The sequence below is a fragment of the Camelus ferus genome, chromosome 1 (genome assembly GCF_009834535.1).
Source record: "Camelus ferus isolate YT-003-E chromosome 1, BCGSAC_Cfer_1.0, whole genome shotgun sequence".
NCBI classification, from domain to species: Eukaryota; Metazoa; Chordata; class Mammalia; order Artiodactyla; family Camelidae; genus Camelus; species Camelus ferus.
The window spans coordinates 47,190,278-47,211,812 of NC_045696.1; the positions used below are offsets into that span (position 1 = coordinate 47,190,278).

Sequence of the window (21,535 nt, forward strand, 5' to 3'; positions counted from 1 at the left end):
CAAGATAAATGTCAACTTTTCCAACTTGGTTAATTTCAGATACTTTATCCTTATTTGAAGATGTAAAATTCCCAATAAGTAATAACATATGCAGATTGTGAGGCAGTTAATATATGAATAGATGCAATTAAAAATTACTTTATGCAGAGATGCAACCATTTGGAATGAAGCTCCTTTCTTGCGTTTCTTCTCCCCAAACTGTAGAGCTAAAAAAAGAAGGAAAAAAGTAAGAAAAGGGCTCTTTTTGTCACATTACCAAGCCCTGCTGATGAAAGCATAAATGTGTCAAAGTTCTAGAAGCAATATGGTGATGTCTACCAAAGGCTTTAAAAATATTTATGTCTCAACACAAAAAGTCTATATTTGGTGTTTTTCCTTGAGGAAATAATCAGGCAACTGTGCAAAGACATTCACTGCAGTGTTGTTTAATTTAAAAAAAATTAAGCCAAAAATAAAAATGTCAACAAATGTCTATCAAAGGGGGATTGGTTAGTTAAATTATGAAAGAATATGTATACAATGAAACACTGTGATCTTTTAAAATGATGATGTAGATCCATATCACTGGCATGGAAAGATTTCCAGGATTTATTTTGAGAGAAAAATTAGGCTACAAAATAGTTCGTACATTATGATCTTGAGTGTACATACATGTTTTTAAGTGTGTTTTAAAGTATCATGGGTGACCATGTACATAAAAATGTTGGGTAGAGTACACACCAAAGTTTAGCAGTTGCTATCTCTCTCTGTGAGATTATAGGTAATTTTTATGTTCCCATATTTTAGTTTTTCTGTATTGTCTGTGTTTGGGGCAATATTCATGCATTACTTTTATGATTTACAAAAAAATAATCCATGCCCATCTTCTTGAAGCTAAAGAATCTACGCTAAGCCAAGTTGTTTTACAAACATTTGTGCAGTGCTGATTCATGAAGATGTACACCACCTCCACCACCAACAAAACCTATAGGCAATCTGGAGAAAATGGGCCAGCTGTAAATGTGAAAAACTAATAAAATATTCTCTAGCCTGAGTAGTAACTGTGCTGAGGCAGATGTCATAAAGTTTCATCACTGCTGTCCTATTGCCACATCCCAGGCCCTCCGTGAGTCACCTGACTTCCTTGCACTTCCATTTTTCTGCCCATGAAAGAGGACTACTACTACTTTCCACTAATGTTTTAAAAGAATTATGACTGGTTTAAAGTACTTAGATTCCCCGAACAAAGTAACGGTTATTAGGGGTAATTTAATGTTTGAATGAGTCAGAAACTTGGAGGCAAGTGTTTTCAGGGCGTGCTTACAAAATTACAAAAAAAGGACATTTGGGACAATTTTTCTCTTCCAGTTCAAAAGAACACAGCACACCCTGAAGAGTCAGAAGATGATTTCCTCTCTAATTCTCTACCCAAACCACTCTCTGATCTCTCATGATCCAAGAATTACTCATCTGTGAGCCATACACTGATGTGGCCACTATCTAAGAGACTTCACATGGGGCACTTTAGGGGCTATTAGAATCAGGCAAATGCACTGCCTGAAGGTTTTCAGGGTCCAAACACAATAGCTTCCATTTCTCAACCTCCTCTTGAGACAGGCCAATAGGATTTCAGGCAGTGACCTGCTCCTAAATTACATCATCACGTGCTAATGAAGCCAGAAGTGCTAAATTCTCTCTCCATTCCCTGACCACGTCAATCAGGACTCCCAAAGCAGGCTCCAGCGGGCAGGAGTTAACCTGACGCTGGGTGTAAGATAATAGCAAGGTGAGAATGTTAGAAAGTGAGAGCACACCTCACTCAGAGAACAGCTGGTACCCTTTGCCCCACTGCCACAAGGGCCTCTGAAACCAGGCTGGCCAGATTTTCTATGTTCCCATAATTTCCATTTTTCAAAGCAGAAGGGAAATCCAAACATGTATGTGGGACCTTCTGATTTTTTTAAAACTGTGTGGACCAAACATGTTTGAAGACCAGGTTCTGCTCTGGGGCTGCCAACCTGCACGTTTGCTATGAATCCTGAAGAGCTTCCCTCCGCAGCTAGCAGTTGTCCAGATGTGAAGGTGATGTCAACAACTTGGGCTCAGTGTCTGTATCATGGCGCAGAAGTCTGAATTGTATCCTAAATCCAGGTAGCCTGTCCATCTCTCTGTTTTGTATCTGGGAGATGGTGAGAGTGGAACAGGCCCAAGACGAGGAAGCAGAAGTCCTGCTTTCTCCCTCGGCTTCGCCACTTAGTGATGTTAAGTGGCTCTAATGTCGTGGCAGCCTAAGTAAGCAAACCGAGACCTAAGCCTGTAAATGTCCCAAGTTTACAACATCAAAACGCTAAGGACAACCAATCACAAACAGCCACCTGGGTTTTAAGCAACAGCCAGTCAACATGTCCTCATTTTGCTTCTGCCTTTTCTCCGTAAAAGCCTCTCCCTGAGCTCCTGTCGGTGGGATGCTTTTAACCACTTCTGGTGCTGCCTATTTTGAATCAGTTTTTGCTCAAATAAACTCTTAAAAATTTTAATATGCCTGAGTTTATCTTTTAAGAGTTGATTCGTGAAACTGGGGGTGCTACTTAATTCTTCTGTACTTGCTCCTGTAAGATAGGGAGAGACTTCTCTCTATAGGTATCTGAAAGGGTCATGACAAGGATTCAGTAAGGTAGTGCATCGAAAAATGCTTTATGAATTACAAACTGCTAAACAAGAATAGTTATTAGTTGTTCAACAAGTATTTATGGAGTACCTGCTAAATGGGAATTTGGCTACATGTTTGAGGCTACAATCAGACCTGATTCCTGCCCTCATAAAGCTTATAATAACCCCAAGTTACTGCACTCTGAGAACACTGTGAAGGAGCATTTCAAGATATCTGGGGGATATGTATTAAAGGGGCTTGTTATTTCCCCCAAATCATTTATCAAAACATAGTTTGCTGCTCTCTCTTTGCAGGTGGCTTGAGGAGAAGATAAAAGTGGGCTGGAGCAGTCTCCTTGAAATCTATCTACTTTAGAGCACTGTTTTCCCGAAGAATCACCAGCCAGAGGATGGAAAGGCTAGTAAGAGGGGATGACTCAGGCCACAGGGAACAAACACAGATATGACAGGAACGAAGCCAGGATTTTTATAAACACTAAGGCAGACATGAGTTCCATTCTAAGGCTGAAAAATTGAGAAAGATTGTTCGACTCACCAGTGTTGGTACTGATGTAATTTTCAAAAAGGTTTGCCAGGAGACTGTTAGATGACTTCTGAAACACAGCCACCACTGTTTCATTAAGAAAGTCTTTGTTCTTTTCAAGCCAGCCACTGATGTTATAAGGCACCTTTGGAAAGGCATGCAATTCAGGTAACAAAAGAAGAGAATGCATAAATTAACTTAGCAAATTGTGTATGCCTTAAGAAATCATAAATTGTGTGGATCCTTTAACTTTTCAATCAGTTTAATGTAACAGTGCTGAATAAATACTCCAGAAATCTATGCTCAACCCAAAGAGATTCTCAGCTTTACCATTTACATTGTGGAGAGAAAGGAAGAGAAGAGGAGGGAGGTAGGGAGGGAGGGGAACAGCAAGAGAGGGAGAGGGAGGAGGAAATAGATGGCGTTTCCAGTAGAGACAATTCACATCAGCCCCCCTTCATAGGCAAGAGCAGATGGAATAACCCACCTGTATCTGACACACAGTGAGCAGCCAAAAAAACATGGTCAATTACCATGGTATTTTACTGTAAATATCACTTTAATTAATATTCAAGGATATCAAAAAAGAACATTAACAAGCATATCTATGTACAGTTGACAGGTCATTCTTAGGTTGAAGTATTATTTTATCTTTCATCTGTTCTCTTTCTGTTCCATCCAGAATCACTGACCAGAGCATAAAAGCAGAAAGAAGGGGCATGATGCGCACACGTACAAGTACACGTACACGTACACGTACACACAGACACACACACACACACACCCCTCCTGGTAGAGAAATGAGGAGAGGGCATGAGGGTCATTAGGAATCTTTGTTGGTCATAGTTTGAGACCATTACTTAACAGTGACCATTTCTTTATGAGAAAAATTTTTTTAAACTTCAATAAAAGATGAATTGAAATCACTCATTCACACAATGTCAAGTTGAAAGGAAAGACAAACAAGGAAAAACCCATGTCTTTGATGGCCTCCATAACTTTCTGAAGTTGTCTTACTTTGAGTTGGGGTGACGAGTCTATTTTGAGATTTCTGACCTCTAGTATAGGTGTTTTGTTTCCTAACTGTTAAAAGGCTACACCAACTTTTTTTCTGGAACCGAAATTTTTTTATCTCTTCATTTAATCTAAACTTCACTTATATATTATCTAAGGATTTTGGCTAAACACATTTGAAACAGTCAGGGGAATTCAGGGCTGAGGGTCCAGAGGTAACTTACCATTCCTGCATAATGGACAAGTTCAAAGTGAGCTTCGTAGTTCTTATTGCCAGGCTTGGGCTTCTGGAAATGAACCGACTTTCCAAAATGGTTATCAAAAAGTTTGGTCTTGAAACTCATATCTGTAGCCTGATGAAACATACATTCCTCTTCAAGGATGGAAAAAATGCCCATTGGCTATTGGAGATACATATAAATAGCAGTTAAAAAAATACCAATAAACAGTATTGTCAGTAGGGGGTCAGTGTAAATTATTTCCCAGGAACCTAATTAGTTGACAAGGGGAAAAGATATTCACTACATACAGCTAGCTAACCATCTATTCAACAAATATGTGTTAAAGACCTCCTAGGTACCAGGCACCAGTAGAAGCTGGCAATGTGGCCATGAACCACATACACAAAGTGTCTGTCCTCCCAGTGCTTACCTTCTGGGCAGCAGACAGACAACAGACAAGTAAAGGAAAAATAAATAACTCAGTTTCACGTAAGTGCTCTGAAGAAATCATGCAAAGGAAAGAGACAGTATAACTGGGGCTGTGTGAGAGCTATTTCAGTAGGATAGTCGGGTAAAGCCCTCTGACCTGAGTGAGAAATGCAAATCCTGAGAACATCTGGTGCAAGTATTCTGGGCAGAAAAATGAAAGTGCAGAGGCCCCGAGGAAGGAGCACCCTTGGCAACTTTGACGTCCTGCCAGAGACAAGTGTGGACAGAGCAAAGCTGGTCGGAGGGAGCCTGTGATAGGAGAGGTAAGCAGGACTGGGTCCCAAAGGCCTTATGGGCTGTGGTAAGACGTTTGGATTTTATTTTAAGTGCATTGGGAAGACTTTGGAGATATTTAACATGGAATGATGTGATTAGATTTATGCTTAAAAGGATTAATTGTTTAGAACCAGGGTTGGCAAAGTCAAGCCTGTGGTTCAATCCTGCCTGTGGTCTGTCTGTATTGGAAAGCCAGTGAGCTAATAATGGTTTTTACATTTTTAAAGGGTTGTTAAAAAAAAAAAAAAAAAAAGGGATATGTGATAGAAAACTGATGACCCTGTCAGCAAACTTTTTCTCTAAGTGGACACATAATAAAGGTTTTAGACTTTAATAATAAAAATAAAGGTTGCACCTCAGCAGTTAAGCCAACCAGCCCTGAAAGCAGCAGCTGACGACATGTAAACAAAATGGGTGTGACAATGTGGCATTAAAACTTTATTTACAAAAATAGGCTACAGACTTGCTTTGGCCCACTGAGCCATTGTTTGCTGACCCCTGATCCAGACAAGTGAGAGTGCTGGAGACTGTGAGAAATCACTGACGCGTCTTGCAGGTGAAAAGTAGAGCTGGGTCACAACCTGCTGATGGACAGAACGTGGGGTGTAGTAGAAAGAGTTAAGATGACCAGGTTTTTGGCTTGAGCGAATGGATGCTGCCATGATCCAATATGGGGTACATACACATGGGGAAAGACAGGTTTGAGGGGCAGAAATCAAGGATTCCTATATTTGCATATCTCTTTGTGTATTTATATCTTCATTTATCTACTCCACAAATATTTCTGAAGTGCCTTCTATGAACAAATCACTGTACCAAACACTTTGGATTATAACAGAATAATCAGACATAGGCTCTGGCTGCGGAGCATCTAACTGAGAAGATGAGACATGTACATGGTATGGAGACTACAAAGCAAATAAGACAGAGGAACAGAGAAAATGTCATGAGAGTTCCAAGATGGAACTGTGACCCCTTGGCCCAACAACACAGATTTTATGATTCTCTATCAACTCTTTGTACCTATGAACCACAGACTCTCAGGTTTGGGAGAGACATTATAGGTCTGGCCCAACCCACCTAAAATTCCTTTTTACAAGTTCCTTCTGAAAAGCAGGTTAGCTTATGCTTGAATATTTTCATGGGGAGAGAACACACCAACTCCAAGTCGAACCTCTGGATGGGTGACAGACTAGAAGAAAAATTGCTTGTAGTTTAGAACCCTCAGTTCTCAGTTATTCCACTAAAGCCATCCAGATAGGTCTCCCTTGGATCATTAGATATTTGAAGAACATATTTTTGATTTACTTGAGTCTATCAATCTAATATATGGACTGTGGTTTTCTACCTCTTTTGTATAGTCTCATAGATGTAGAACCTTATTTTATAGAAAATGTATTGAACAACAATCTACTAATAACTCTTGTTCTGAAGGGCCCTGGACATCTTCCTTCCTCCCAAGCATCAACGTGGGGAATGAAGCAGCAAATAAATATATCAAGTGTTCTAAGTGATGACAAAATATTCTAAGAGAAACTGATACAATACTTGTCTTGCTTCTGGCAGCATTGACCTTGTGGGTTCTTGCTGAAGTGAGAAATGTGGAGGAGAAGGAGGAGGAGGAGGGAGAATCTGATAAACAGTTCATTCACTGGCGCAGGCTCTGGAGGCATGGACTCCATTTTGTACCACATATTTTCCTACCATACATATAGTCAACCCTCAGTGAACACTAGGATGAATCATTTAAAAATATAAGCATCTCCTGGGATGGTGCCTGTTAATGAGGGTTGTGGCAAAGGCTCACCAGGAGCAGCAGCCTCCGTCTCAAGCAGTGCTACCTCCCATGCATGAGAACCACCATTTCCCTGGGACTCCAATGAAGCCATCTTCTGTTTGAGGATGAATGGAAGTTTTATGCAAAGCAAGTAGATGTCATAGCTCAAAATGTAACAATTAAACCACTGAGAAGGGAAAAACATTGTTTCTTCCGGGTCTTCTCCATTTCTTCAAGTTTGGTGGCCCCAAACTTCTAATAAATATGAGGCCCTCTAGCAAATTAATTTCCAAATTGGTCAGGAAGAAAGTAATCATGTTCTGCCCTGTAGCATCAATTGTCCTATATTGTACAGTAAATGGTTTGAGTCAGTTGCCCTGACTCCGAATGTTAGTACTCCAACCTCTTCCTCTTCAGATGTTATCAATTCTGCCTTCCTCTCTTTTACATCTGACACTTTCTTACTATTTCCACTTCAGCTATCCTGATTCAGGGCCTCTTTCTCCTCTGCTGTAATAGCTTCTTAACTGCGATAACTCTAGCCTTTCTGCCCATCCAAACCCAGCACACAAACTCACCAGATTAAAACATAAGCATCTCTGACTACCCCATTGTCCCGTGCAGAACACTCTTTGGCTTCCCATTGCCTAAATACAAGTTAGAAATTCATTAAAATCTTTCACAATCTGATCCTCCTTTTTAACTTCTAGATCCTTCCTTCTGTATAGTCTAAGCTCCAACTAGATTTTGAAACGTGCCCATTGCTTTCCTGTTTGTCAGCTTTTGCTCTTGCCCGCCCCTCCACCTGCTCACTGTCTTCCTCTTCTCACCTGCCAAAATCATATCCATTTTTTCAGATCCAGCTGAAATTATGTCCCCTTCCCACCAGGCCCTCCTAGACTCCTGCAGGCAGAGGTGACCTCTGCTCTCCTAAATTCTGTGGGCTTTTGTCTGTGCCTTTGCCACATTTACCCTGACACATATTTTTACATTTATTAGACTTACAAATCTCCTTCTTGACTGCATACTTCCTAAGGGCAAGTGCTATTTATAACAAATGCTTAAGTTTTCCACAGCACTTAATTCAAAGTTATATATGCAGCAGTCCAGTATTAAGGTCCAACATGATGGGTGCTTTGACATCAGGGGAAATACAGGAGAGCCTCAAATGACCTAATCTTGGGCACCGCCCCCCTTCCCCCCATCTGTGCTGTCATGGTTTGGGTCTTCTAGCAAAGCAGCCCTCTTTATCATGGGAACAGGCACAGCACCTACTTCTTCTTGAGTAATGGGTTTCACTTCCCTGCCAACCCACGGAATTGTTCAAACAAGCCAATTACACCCTCCAGTAGGAATCAATGGTCATCTCACCCTATTATTTACTACAAAGTCTACCTCCCACAGCTCTTGCTTATTCATTCTGCTCCCAAGTGCAACCGCCATGTGGCCTCATGCGGCATACAGTGTCTTCGTCACCCAACCCCCCAGGCTGTGAGTATATGTGACTAATGAGCTGCTGTCCATCTCATCTGTCCAATGTCAGGTTCATACCTTCATCTATCCCCATAGCCCTAGGATAGGAATCCCTCCCTCACCACTGGGGTGAGAAGGAAGCAATCAAAACAAGTAGCTGCTAAATAAATGTATCTATTTAATTAAAAAACTAATACAAGTTTTGATCTTAATATGGAAGCCACCTAAATGTCCATCGACAGATGAATGAATAAAGAAGATGTGATATATATATAAAGGAATATTACTCAGCCATAAAAAAGAATGAAATAATGCCATTTGTAGCAACATGGATGGACCTAGAGACTATTATACTAAAAGAAGTAAGTCAGAAAGAGAAAAACAAATTACCATATGATATCACTTATACATGGAATCTAAAATATGATACAAATGAATTTATTTACAAAACAGAAAGGGACTAACGGACAGAAAACAAACTTATGGCTACCAAAGGGGAAAGAGGTGGAGGAGAGATAAATTAGGAGTTTGGGATTAGCAGATACAAACAACTGTATATAAAATAAACAAACAGCAAGGTCCTATGGTATAGCACAGGGAACTATATTTAATACCCGGTAATAAACCATCATGGAAAATATGAAGAAAGAATATATATATGTATAACTGAATCACTTTGTTGTACACCAGAAATTAACACATTGTAAATCAACTATACTTCAATAAAAATTAAAAAATAAAAAAATTTTAAATAATTTTTTTAAAGTTTTGATCTTAAGACAATGTTTCAATTATACCCTAAGTTCCTTGAGTGCCAGGATGATGCCTCTGGTTTGTATTTCTCACAACCCTTAACATAGTAGGTCCTGAGGAGACTAAAATCTAGGTCTTCAACAAATTGTATTAAGTAATTAACTGATAGGTGAACACTAAGACATACAGGTTTGAGTTTTGGGACCTGGGCTGCTTTGCTGTGGGCAGAAAGTAACAGCTGTGAACAAAAAAACATGGAGTTACATGTTTGAAGAAAATATTCATGTGCATACAAGGGATAACAAGATATTAATGATTCATTTAAAAATAAAAACATAAGAATTAGCATATCCAAAGAACTCTATTTGGGAGGCGACAACACTCACTGCCAAGATGCTATCAGGATTTAAATACAAAACAGAAACAGACTCATAGACATAGAATACAAACTTGTGGTTGCCAAGGGGGCAGGGGATGGGAAGGGACAGACTGGGATTTCAAAATTTATAGATACTGACAGGCATATGCAGAATAGATAAACAAGATTATACCGTATAGCACAGGGAAAGATATACAAGATCTTGTGGTAGCTCATAGTGAGAAAGAATGTGACAATGAATATATGTATGTTTATATATGACAGAAAAATTGTACTCCTCTGGAATTTGACACAACATTGTAAAATGATTATAACTCAATAAAAAATGTTACATAAATAAATAAAAGTAAAGGAAACTAAATGTTAAAAAATAAATAAAACAAAAATGAATCAATTTTGACATTAGTAGGACAAAGATGAAAAAGACTGATAATATCTAATTTGGTTAAGGGAAGTATACACTGGGACATTCTTACTAGAAGGTGCTGAAGGAATTAAAAGAGATAGTGTTTAGAGATATAAAATATGTTAAAAATGAAATTGAAGCTATAAAGAAGAGCCAAGTAGAATGGGTAAACTCATTGACAGAGATGAGGAATGATCTAATAGCTGTGCAAAGCCGACTAGATAATGCAGAGGAACGAATTAGTGATCTAGAAGACAGGGCAATAGAAAGCACCCATTCAGAAGAACTACAAGAGAAGCAAATAAAAAATAATGAAAATAGCATAAGGGACCTATGGGATAATATAAAGCGTCCCAATCTTCGCATAATAGGGGTCCCAGAAGGAGAAGAAAGATCAAAGGGGATTGAAAAGGTTTTTGAAGAAATCATGACTGAAAACTTCCCAAACTTAAAGAAGGAATCAGATATCCAAGTACAGGAAGCTCAGAGGGTCCCAAACAGGAAGAACCCAAATAGACCCACACCAAGACATATCATAATCAAGATGGCCAGAGTCAAGGATAAAGAAAGGATTCTAAAGGCAACAAGAGAAAAGCAAAGAGTAAGTTACAAGGGAACCCCCATAAGGCTCTCAGCTGATTTCTCTACACAAACACTACAGGCCAGAAGGGAGTGGCAAGATATATTCAAAGCCCTGAATGGAAAAAAGATGCAGCCTAGGATCCTTTATCCAGCAAGGCTATCCTTTAGGATAGAAGGAGAAATAAAGAGTTTCACAGACAAAAAAAAGCTGCAGGAGTTTAGCAACACTAAACCCATGCTAAAAGAAATATTGAAAGGGCTATTCTAAATAGAAAAGCAGCAGGATGCTACAGAAATGAGAAACTCACAACTGGAAAGGTGATAACTCATGAATTACAAATAAAGTAAACATGAAATTATAAAAGAAGACATACAAATCACTGAGAGTGGGAGAGGGAGGCAGGGAAATATAGAATATCTTTTTCTTTCTTTTTTAAATTTTTTTAACAGTAGGATGGGTTTGAGATCATGTTACTATCAGTTTAATAAAAACAGTTATAGTAATGGGTTGACAGATTTACAAAAAAGGGTAACCACAAGCCAAAAATTTACAAAGGAGTCACAAAAATTAAATAAAATCCATGATATTACAAAGGAAAATTACCAAACCACAAAAGGAAGAAGAAAGGAACAAAGAGGATATACCAATTCAACTGCAAAGATAAGTTCAAAATGGCAATAAACACACATCTATCATTAATTAGTGTAAATGTTAATGGACTAAATGCTCCAGTCAAAAGACACAGAGTGGCAGACTGGATAATAAAGCAAGAACCTTCAATATGCTGCATACAAGAGACCCACTTTAGGGAGAAGGACACATATAGATTGAGAGTGAAAGGATAGAAAAGGATATTCCATGCAAATGGAAAAGCCAAAAAAGCAGGTGTTGCAGTACTGATTTCAGACAAAATAGACTTTAAAACAAAGGCCATAAAGAAAGATAAAGAAGGACATTTTATAATGATTAAAGGAGTGATACAAGATGAGGATATTACACTCGTTAATATATATGCACCCAATATAGGAGCACCTAAGTACATACAAGAATTACTAACAGAGATAAAGGGGGATATTGATGGGAATACAATCATAGTTGGAGATTTTAACACTGCATTAACATCACTAGACAGATCTTCCAGACAGAAAATAAACAAGGCAACAGAGAAATTAAATACTACAATAGAAAAACTAGATTTGGTGGATATTTTCAGAGCATTACACCCCCAAAAAATAGGATATACATTCTTTTCAAGTGCACATGAAACATTTTCCAGGATCGATCATGTACTTGGGCACAAAAGAAACCTCAACAATTTTAAGAAGATAGAAATTATCTCAAGCATCTTTACTGACCACAATGCCATGAAACTGGAAATCAACAACAGAGAAACAAAGGAGAAAAAGAGGACAGCATGCAGATTAAACAATATGTTATTGAAAAAACAATGGATCAATGAGGAAATCAAAGCTGAAATTAAAAAATACCTTGAGACAAATGAGAATGAAAGCACAACCACTCAAAACCTATGGGACACAGCAAAGGCAGTGCTAAGAGGGAAGTTTATAGCGATACAGGCCTTCCTCAAAAAAGAAGAACAATCTCAAATAAACAATTTAACCCACCACCTGAATGAATTAGAAAAAGAAGAACAAAAAGCCCCAAAAAGCAGCAGAAGGAAGGAAATAATAAAGATCAGAGGGGAATTAAATACAATAGAGATTAACAAGACCATAGAAAAAAATCAACCAAACCAAAAGCTGGTTTTTTGAAAAAGTAAATAAAATCGACAAACCTCTGGCCAAACTCACAAAGAAGAAAAAAGAGAGAGCACAAATTAGCAAAATAAGAAAGGAAAATGGAGAAATTACAACAAACAAAATAGAAATACAGAATATCATATGAGAATATTATGAAAAACTGTATGGAACCAAACTGGATAACCTAGAGGAGATGGACAAGTTTCTGGAAACATACTGTCCACCAAAACTGAATCAAGAAGAATCTGAACACTTGAACAATCCGATCACTAGAAAGGAAATAGAAATAGCAATTAAAAACCTCCCTACAAATAAAAGTCCAGGACCGGACGGCTTCACCGGGGAATTCTACCAAACATACAAAGAAGAACTCATACCAGTCCTTCTCAAACTCTTCCAGACGATTGAAAAGGAGGGAATACTCCCAAACTCATTCTATGAAGCCACCATCACCCTGATGCCAAAACCAGGCAAAGACACTACAAAAAAAGAGAATTATAAACCAATATCACTGATGAACATAGATGCCAAAATCCTCACCAAAATTTTGGCAAATACAATCCAACAACACATAAAAAAGATTATACATCATGACCAAGTGGGGTTCATCCCAGGGACACAAGGCTGGTTCAACATACGCAAATCAATCAGTGTAATACATCACATCAACAAGAGAAAGGACAAAAACCACATGATCATCTCAATCGATGCAGAAAAAGCATTTGATAAAATTCAACACCCATTTATGGTAAAAACTCTCGCCAAAGTGGGTATAGAGGGTGTATCTCAACATAATAAAAGCTATATATGACAAACCTACAGCCAGCATAGTACTCAACGGTGAAAAACTCAAAAGCTTCCCACTAAAATCTGGGACAAGACAAGGATGCCCACTATCACCACTCCTATTCAACATAGTCCTGGAAGTCCTAGCCACAGCAGTCAGGCAAGAGAAAGAAATAAAAGGGATCCAAATTGGAAAAGAAGAGGTAAAAGTGTCATTATATGCTGATGACATGTTACTATATATAGAAAACCCTAAAAGGTCCACACAAAAGCTACTAGAGCTGATTGAAGAATTCAGCAAGGTAGCAGGTTACAAAATTAACGTTCAAAAATCAGTTGCATTTCTTTACACTAACGATAAATCAACAGAAGAAGAAAGTAAAGAAACAATCCCCTTTAAAATAGCACCCAAAGTAATAAAATATCTGGGAATAAATCTAACCAAGGAGGTGAAAGAATTATACACAGAAAACTATAAACCATTGATGAAGGAAATTAAAGAAGACTTTAAAAAATGGAAAGATATTCCATGCTCTTGGATTGGAAGAATCAATATTGTTAAAATGGTCACACTGCCCAAGGCAATCTACAGATTTAATGCAATCCCTATCCAATTACCCAGGACATATTTCACAGAACTAGAACAAATCATAATAAAATTTATATGGAACCATCAAAGACCTAGAATTGCCAAAGCATTACTGAAGAGAAAGAAAGAGGCTGGAGGAATAACTCTCTCAGACTTCAGACAATACTATAGAGCTACAGTCATCAAGACAGCATGGTATTGGTACCAAAACAGACATATAGACCAATGGAACAGAATAGAGAGCCCAGAAATGAACCCACAAACTTTTGGTCAACTCATCTTCGACAAAGGAGGCAAGAATATACAATGGAATAAAGACAGTCTCTTCAGCAAATGGTGTTGGGAAAACTGGACAGCAGCATGTAAAACAATGAAGCTAGAACACTCCCTTACACCATATACAAAAATCAACTCAAAATGGATTAAAGACTTAAACATAAGACAAGATACAATAAACCTCCTAGAGGAAAACATAGGCAAAACATTATCTGACATACATCTCAAAAATTTTCTCCTAGAAGAAATAAAAGCAAGAATAAACAAATGGGACCTAATGAAACTTACAAGCTTCTGCACAGCAAAGGAAACCAGAAGTAAAACAAGAAGAAAACCTACGGAATGGGAGAAAATTTTTGCAAGTGAAACCGACAAAGGCTTGATCTCCAGAATATATAAGCAGCTCATACGACTCAATAAGAAAAAAATAAACAACCCAATCCAAAAATGGGCAGAAGACCTAAACAAGCAATTCTCCAAGGAAGACATACAAATGATCAAAAAGCACATGAAAAAATGCTCAATATCACTAATTATCAGAGAAATGCAAATCAAAACTACAATGAGGTATCACCTCACACCAGTCAGAATGGCCGTCATTCAAAAATCCACAAATGACAAATGCTGGAGAGGTTGTGGAGAAAGGGGAACCCTCCTACACTGCTGGTGGGAATGCAGTCTGGTGCAGCCACTATGGAAAACAGTGTGGAGATTCCTCAAAAGACTAGGAATAGACTTACCATATGACCCAGGAATCCCACTCCTGGGCTTATATCCAGAAGGAAATCTACTTCAGGATGACACCTGCACCCCAATGTTCATAGCAGCACTATTTACAATAGCCAAAACATGGAAACAGCCTAAATGTCCATCAACAGGTGACTGGATGAAGAAGATGTGATATATTTATACAATGGAATACTACTCAGCCATAAAAACAGACAACATAATGCCATTTGCAGCAACATGGATGCTCCTGGAGAATGTCATTCTAAGTGAAGTAAGCCAGAAAGAGAAAGAAAAATACCATATGAGATCGCTCACATGTGGAATCTAAAAAACAAAAACAAAAACAAACAAACAAACAAAAACAAAGCGTAAATAAAGGACAGAAATAGACTCACAGACAGAGAATACAGACTTGTGGTTACCGGGGGGTGGAGGGTGGGAAGCGATAGACTGGGATTTCAAAATTGTAGAATAGACTACACTGTATAGCACAGGGAAATATACACAAAATGTTATGATAACTCACAAAGAAAAAAATGTGACAATGAGTGTGTATATGTCCATGAATAACTGAAAAATTGTTCTGAACACTGGAATTTGATACAACATTGTAAAATGATTATAAATCAATAAAAAATGTTTAAAAAAATGAATCAGTTTTGACATTAGTAGGACAAAGATGAAAAAGACTGATAATATCTAATTGTGTTAAGGGAAGTATACACTGGGACATTCTTATTAGAAGGTGGTTGGAAAGAGCTCCACAATGTACTAGATACAAATCTAAATATGTAAACATATTAAATATATGTGTACGTTCTCCCTTTTGGTCCAGAAATTTAATTTCCCTTTGGAGAATTTATATTATCCTATTCTAATATGTGCATAAAGATACATACAAAGATGTTCATTGTATCATGGTTTACAATGCCAGAATTTTGGAAGGATACTAAATGCCCACTAACAAGAGGTTGGTTAATAAAATCATGTTAATAGAGTGAATATTATGCAGCTGGTAGCCTTAAAATAATGACGTATATAGATGCATGGCTGTGGAAAGAACTCCAAAATTATTATCAAATAAATAAAAGGGTATTAATCAAAAATAAAAAGGCTTTAAAATATTTTAGAACCTCCAGTGTGATATCTGACTCCTTTGGCTATTGGCGCATGGAAACTTCCTGTTGTCTGACCATGTAATGCCATATAGAAACAATCACAAGTTTATTCAGGCCAAGTCAGACAAATAAAGCAAAAAATGTGACCAAGCTAGGTAATACAGTTGGACTCAAAAACAGTTAAGATGATCAGTATTGAAGTTACTTTTCTTTCAAAAATAGTAAAAAATCTAAAAATTTCTCCCAATCCCCATCTTATGAGGGGCTTTTTCCAAAAGGGCTGAATTATTCAAATAAGGAGGTAGCCTCCCAAGGTGACTACACTGAAGGGGCAACAGCTTTCAAATATATAATTTTGGATGTATTTGTTTAAAAAATAGTAAGAATAATTTCTTTACCAATACCTATATAAAATCATAAATATGTAATCATATTTAATACTTTAATATGTAAATTATTGATGCTCAAGTTCTAAACAAGCTAGAATATTTCCAGTAATTAGATAAGTGTGAGCTAATCCTATAATAGATTTGTTCACTGCATATATATAGAAGGAGGTCATTGTACACTTGAAGACCAAATCAACAAAGTTGGTGTTGAAATACATTTTTTAGCTTGATATAAACTTTTTTGTAAACATAAAAACATGAGAATATTTTTAAATTTTATTTTTTACTTAAGTGTAATTGATTTTGATTTACAATGTTAGTTTCAGTTGTACAGCAAAGAGATTCTGTTATATATATATATATACACACACATACACACATACATATATTTTTCAGATTTTTTAAATTATAGCTTATTATGAGAAACTGAACATAGCTCCCTGTGCTATACAGTAGGACCTTCTTGTGTATCTGTTTTATATACAGTAATAAAACAAAATTTTTATGTCTGAAAATCTCTCTTTTCCTTATATATACACGCAGATCCATTCTATGAGACATTTTATATGTACTGATGTATTTTAGTTCTTTTGAATTTTGAAAACTTCCCATGATGCATTCTGTTTCAAGGAGTAAGTTTGACCATTAATATTTACTACAAATTTTCTTCACATAGCCTGAGCAAACGCAATGATCTTTTCAACATATAGAATCATTTCAAGAAAGGTTTTGGTGTTCTGCATTTGCCTGACCTCAACATCTTTGAAATCACTCATAGAAAACCAAAAACTTGTCTTTTCCTTCTATCATCTGGTCATTTTTTTTTCTCATTTTATCATATCAATAGACAGTACAACAGGAAATTACATTCATGTTGCTAGTGTCTTATTTAGAATAACTTTGATTATATCACATAAACAAGACTTCACATCAACTACAAATCATTAATAACATTCACAGACTTCTCAGGATCTGAATAATGTCTGCATCTCACTTTCCTGCCTGAAAACAGTATCTTGCCATTGTTAGAGTAAGTAGCCATTGCAGCTGACAATTGCCCAAAATTAAATCTGTCCCTGTAAGGGGCTCCAGTTCTTTTGTTTCATTTCTAATTAGAAAACTGTAGCTTTAACAATGTCATCCAACATTTACCAGATCATGATTGGGTCATTATTATCATTATTTTTAATCAGCTCACAAGTTGGTTCATTATCATCATTTTTTCAATCAGTCTGTCCTCCCCGCAGGAAGTTCACAGGTTATAAGACAAAGAAAATCAATGTGATGTCCACTCCCATTAGGAATTATGGCTATTTTCAAGGAAGATGTAGTTTCATCTAAAGTCGAACAAATAAAATTGATGGGACAGTGATTGATAAAATCTGGGCCCCACAAAGGACAGTGAGAGGCCAGTCACCGTAACCCCTTCCTGACAAGGCGGCTGAGAATCAAATGTGACAGCAAAGGGTGGCTTCCCAGACCTGTGTCCAGAATTCACTGCAATCCACAGTTATAGCAAGACACTAGGGGCATGGAGCTGCTCCCTTGAACAAAGCCACAGAGAAAACCATACTGATTTCTCCCAGCAAATCCGGTTAATCTTTCCCAGAGCACATGAAAAGATTTCAGTGTGCAGGAACATCATTGAATTCAGAAACCATACACTGCAGCTAATTTACTAATAAGCCATGGAGTATTGTCATAAATTACTTAAACTAACTGGTACTTGTCCAATTAAATGAACAAACTACATCCTGCAAGGTAGTGGCCTTGAGGATTTAGGGTAGTTGTTTGTTTGCATGCTAATTTGCCAGATTTCGTTAGGCTGCTCTGGGTCTACTCATTCACCTTATGTTAATGAGCCAGGCCCTACAGTGTTCATATTTTCAGCTCTGTGTTTTCCCAGTCAAGAGCATGACCATTTTTAATCTCGACAAGCTTCCTCACGCATTAACAGCCGAGGCCGTGCGTAAGCAGCACACGCGCAGCGACAGCGTGAGTTAGAGATGATGGAGGAGGGTAACTGACGTGAGAGCTTAGTTAGGATGCTACGCATGCCGCGCAGAAAAACCATTCAGAGAAAATGTGCACCACTCTCCTGCCCTGTTTCCCATCCCCTTGACAGAGCCTGGGTCTTGACAGGGATCAACATGGCAGGCAAGGACAATTCCCCTTCAACAAAAACGGATGAGGAGAGAAGCACACGTTACCTTCTCAATGAGATCTATGCAGGCTTGCAAATCCAGGCCAAAGTCAATGGCCACCCAGTCAATGCCTTCTTTCCTATATTCTTCTTGCTCCAATACCAACATGCGCTGATTAAAGAACTGTTGTAATTTTTCATTGGTAAAATTAATACAAAGTTGTTCAAGGCTGTTATACTTCAAAGTTGTGATTAGGTAGGAAGAAGAGATAAAAATAAAATTGAGAAAATGGTAACTATTTGAGGTGACAGATATGTTAATTACCTTGATTGTGGTATTTCACAATGCATATGTGTACCAAATCATCAAGCTGTGCAATTTAAATATACACATTTTTAAATTATCAAATATACCTCAGTAGAAAAATAAAATTGAGATCCACTTGGAAAAACATAAAGAGAAAACCATAGCCACTGTCAAAAATTGGCAAATAGACCCACTAAGTAAAAACCACTCAATTAAATTCTTACCTTTTTCATATAAACCTGCAAATGAAGGATTATGACAGTAAAGTAATATCATGATATTAAAATTCAAAATCATAAAAGATGTCTTGATCTCTATTTACCTTTATTTAAGGCTGAATTAATTTCTTAATACAATTAATTATAATAATCATTGTTATTTGTTAGTATTAATAATAGGTTTTTTTCTAACCAAAGTAGATCTTAAGATTTGCACAGAATGAATCTCATGCTTTGACTACATTTTCTGACATTCAATTCACATATTCTTATCCCCTTGTAACTAGATATACTTACATCAAGCATCTCAAAGCCAGTGATGTCAAGAATGCCAATGAAGAACTGCCTTGACTGCTTGGCATCCAGGGCCCTGTTGATACGTGCCACCAGCCACTTAAACATCCTCTCATAGATTGACTTAGACAAGGCACCAACAGCATAGGTCACCTGGAAATCACATTGAAAGCACTCCTTCATCTGACAGCAGTGTTCATTTTGATCCTGGGTGTTCTCTATCAGCAACCACCTTCTAGTAAAACCAGGATATATTTATCCCTTTCTGTGGTTCTAGCTGAATGCTGAATACAATGAAAAGACAGAAAAAAGAAGCAGGAAGGGAGGAGAGTGAGAAAAGAAGGAGAGAGGAGGAGAGGGGAACAGAGGTAGGGGAAGAGAGGTGAGCTGGCCTGGTACCTCCCTACCCAATGATCTTGTGAGAGAACTCATGTTCCTATTACTAAGGGACCAAGCATCCTACGGTAGGGTGGCAACATGTTCTAAAGCCTTGCTGTTCAAAGTGTGGTCCTAAGACCTGCAGCATCAGCATCTCCTGAGAACCTGTTAAAGATGCCATCATTCAGCATCTTGTCCCTAACACAAACCCCTGTGATTCCTGCTCACCATAAAGTTTGAAAAATACTGGGAGAGTAGGTTAGGAACCTGGGGTTCCTAGTCTGTCCTACCGCTGCTGTTTCTAATAAATTGTATAAGCCTTGACAAGTGACCTAACCTCTCTGGGCTGCAGTCTCTTCACTTGAATTATGCGCTTGAAGGTTTTTTCCAGCCTCAGCTTCCCCTCTCATGATAACATTAGTTCCCAGAGCAGCTCTCAACTCCATGGAGGGAGAATGGCAATTTAGTGCATCGTTCTGACTCAGATTCTCCTACTGTAAAACTCGGGCTGCATTTCCCCTCCCTGGAGGTGTGTGGCAAAGGCTCTCTCTGTAACCTCCTGGGGAGAGCTGTACAAATGCAGATCCTGCCGCCATGATGCAAAGGCACTGCCTACATAATATCAGGTTTCGTAAGACTCCAAGCAGGAGTGAATTTCAGCTGGACAGTCTCCAAGCCTGGAAGCAGAATGTGCTCCAACGGCTTAACAGTTAAAATAGGCCTATCGCATCCATCCTTCAGCTGCCCAGGAGAGCACACGCAGCAGGAGCCAGTCGGTGTCTGGTGGTGATTTAGTTATGAGTCACCTACTCCTTGATCAGTTATCTTGAGTCATTTCCACAGCAATCCATAAGCTGGCTGGCATCACAGTTTTTTATTATTGGAGTCAAGAGCACACCCGCGTGAATAAAGCACCAAGAATGATTTTTATCCTCCGGAGCACCGAGGAAATCACTCTCTGTCCACAGCAGTCACTTTGAAAGTTTAAAAAAACATGACTAACTTGCTCACCCCTTTTTAATTCCCCAAATACTCAAGAGGTGTCAGTGGGAGAGGACCCCTTTGGCCAGGGATGGGGAGTAGCTAAGAAACGGGAAGAAAGCCTGAAACTGTAGCAGAGGAAGAAATGGATGGTATGATGTCTGCTAAATTAATAAAAGCAATAATCCAATATACTGCTCACCACTTAATCATTTTCATTATTTTCTGTCCAGTGAAGGAGGAATGAGGCAGAACATTTGACACATCCACTTTTCAGGGACTACATGGACCCATGTCTGAGCTCTTCTTAAAATAACCTCACAGAAGACTGATTACTGGGGGCCAACAGTATATAACAGGAAAAACAAAACCAAAAAGAAATGGAGTCAAATAACCATATCTTTAAGCACTTTGATCCCTGCCTTTTACATATGTGAAATAACAATATTAAAATATGTGTGTGTCATGGTCGTTGGGAGCGATTTAATGAGACAGAGGATGTAAATATCCACAGCAGAATATTTGGCACTTAGAATCCAGTAACTGTTAGTTCTGCTCTTCCCATCCCCTGTCCACTTTTATCACTTCCTCATCCTCGCTCCAGTATTTACTATCCGTGTTACCTTGAGTAGTTAATCTTTCTAAGGTTCACTGTCTTTAACTATAAAATGGAAATATAAATAAGATCAACTTTGCAGGCTTGTGTCAGATTGAACGAGATATCCATACAAAGCACAGAGCAGACACAGCATCCCTAGTGAGAATTCAGTGGCTACTGATTATAATTATTGTTTTTACCATTATTGAGCTTTTTAAAGTAAAATAACTTACTTCTAATAGGCATGGCTAGAACTCTCATGGAATCATAAAATACTAGACCTGAAGAAACTTAGTGCCTGATCATCACGTCTAGGGGCTTTCAACTCCGGATGGTACCTCCCCCAAGGGAGGAGGGCATTTGGAAAAAGGGTAGGCATTTTCCCATCGTCGTAGTGACTGAGATCAATGCTGGCATTTAGCACAT

At 38.1% G+C, this 21,535-nt stretch overlaps 1 protein-coding gene across 1 annotated transcript in view; it reads right to left on the bottom strand.

Annotated features, from left to right (window-relative positions):
• The window catches only part of MYH15 (myosin heavy chain 15), a 138,660-nt gene that overhangs the window by 80,657 nt on the left and 36,468 nt on the right, over positions 1 to 21,535 (bottom strand). Inside the window, exons 13-17 of the mRNA XM_032478616.1 lie at positions 19,156 to 19,305; positions 18,401 to 18,571; positions 4,411 to 4,587; positions 3,185 to 3,317; positions 139 to 206 (exon numbers count right to left, since the gene is read on the bottom strand). Coding sequence (XP_032334507.1) covers positions 139 to 206; positions 3,185 to 3,317; positions 4,411 to 4,587; positions 18,401 to 18,571; positions 19,156 to 19,305 — 699 coding nt within the window. The remainder of the gene's footprint in view (positions 1 to 138; positions 207 to 3,184; positions 3,318 to 4,410; positions 4,588 to 18,400; positions 18,572 to 19,155; positions 19,306 to 21,535) is intronic.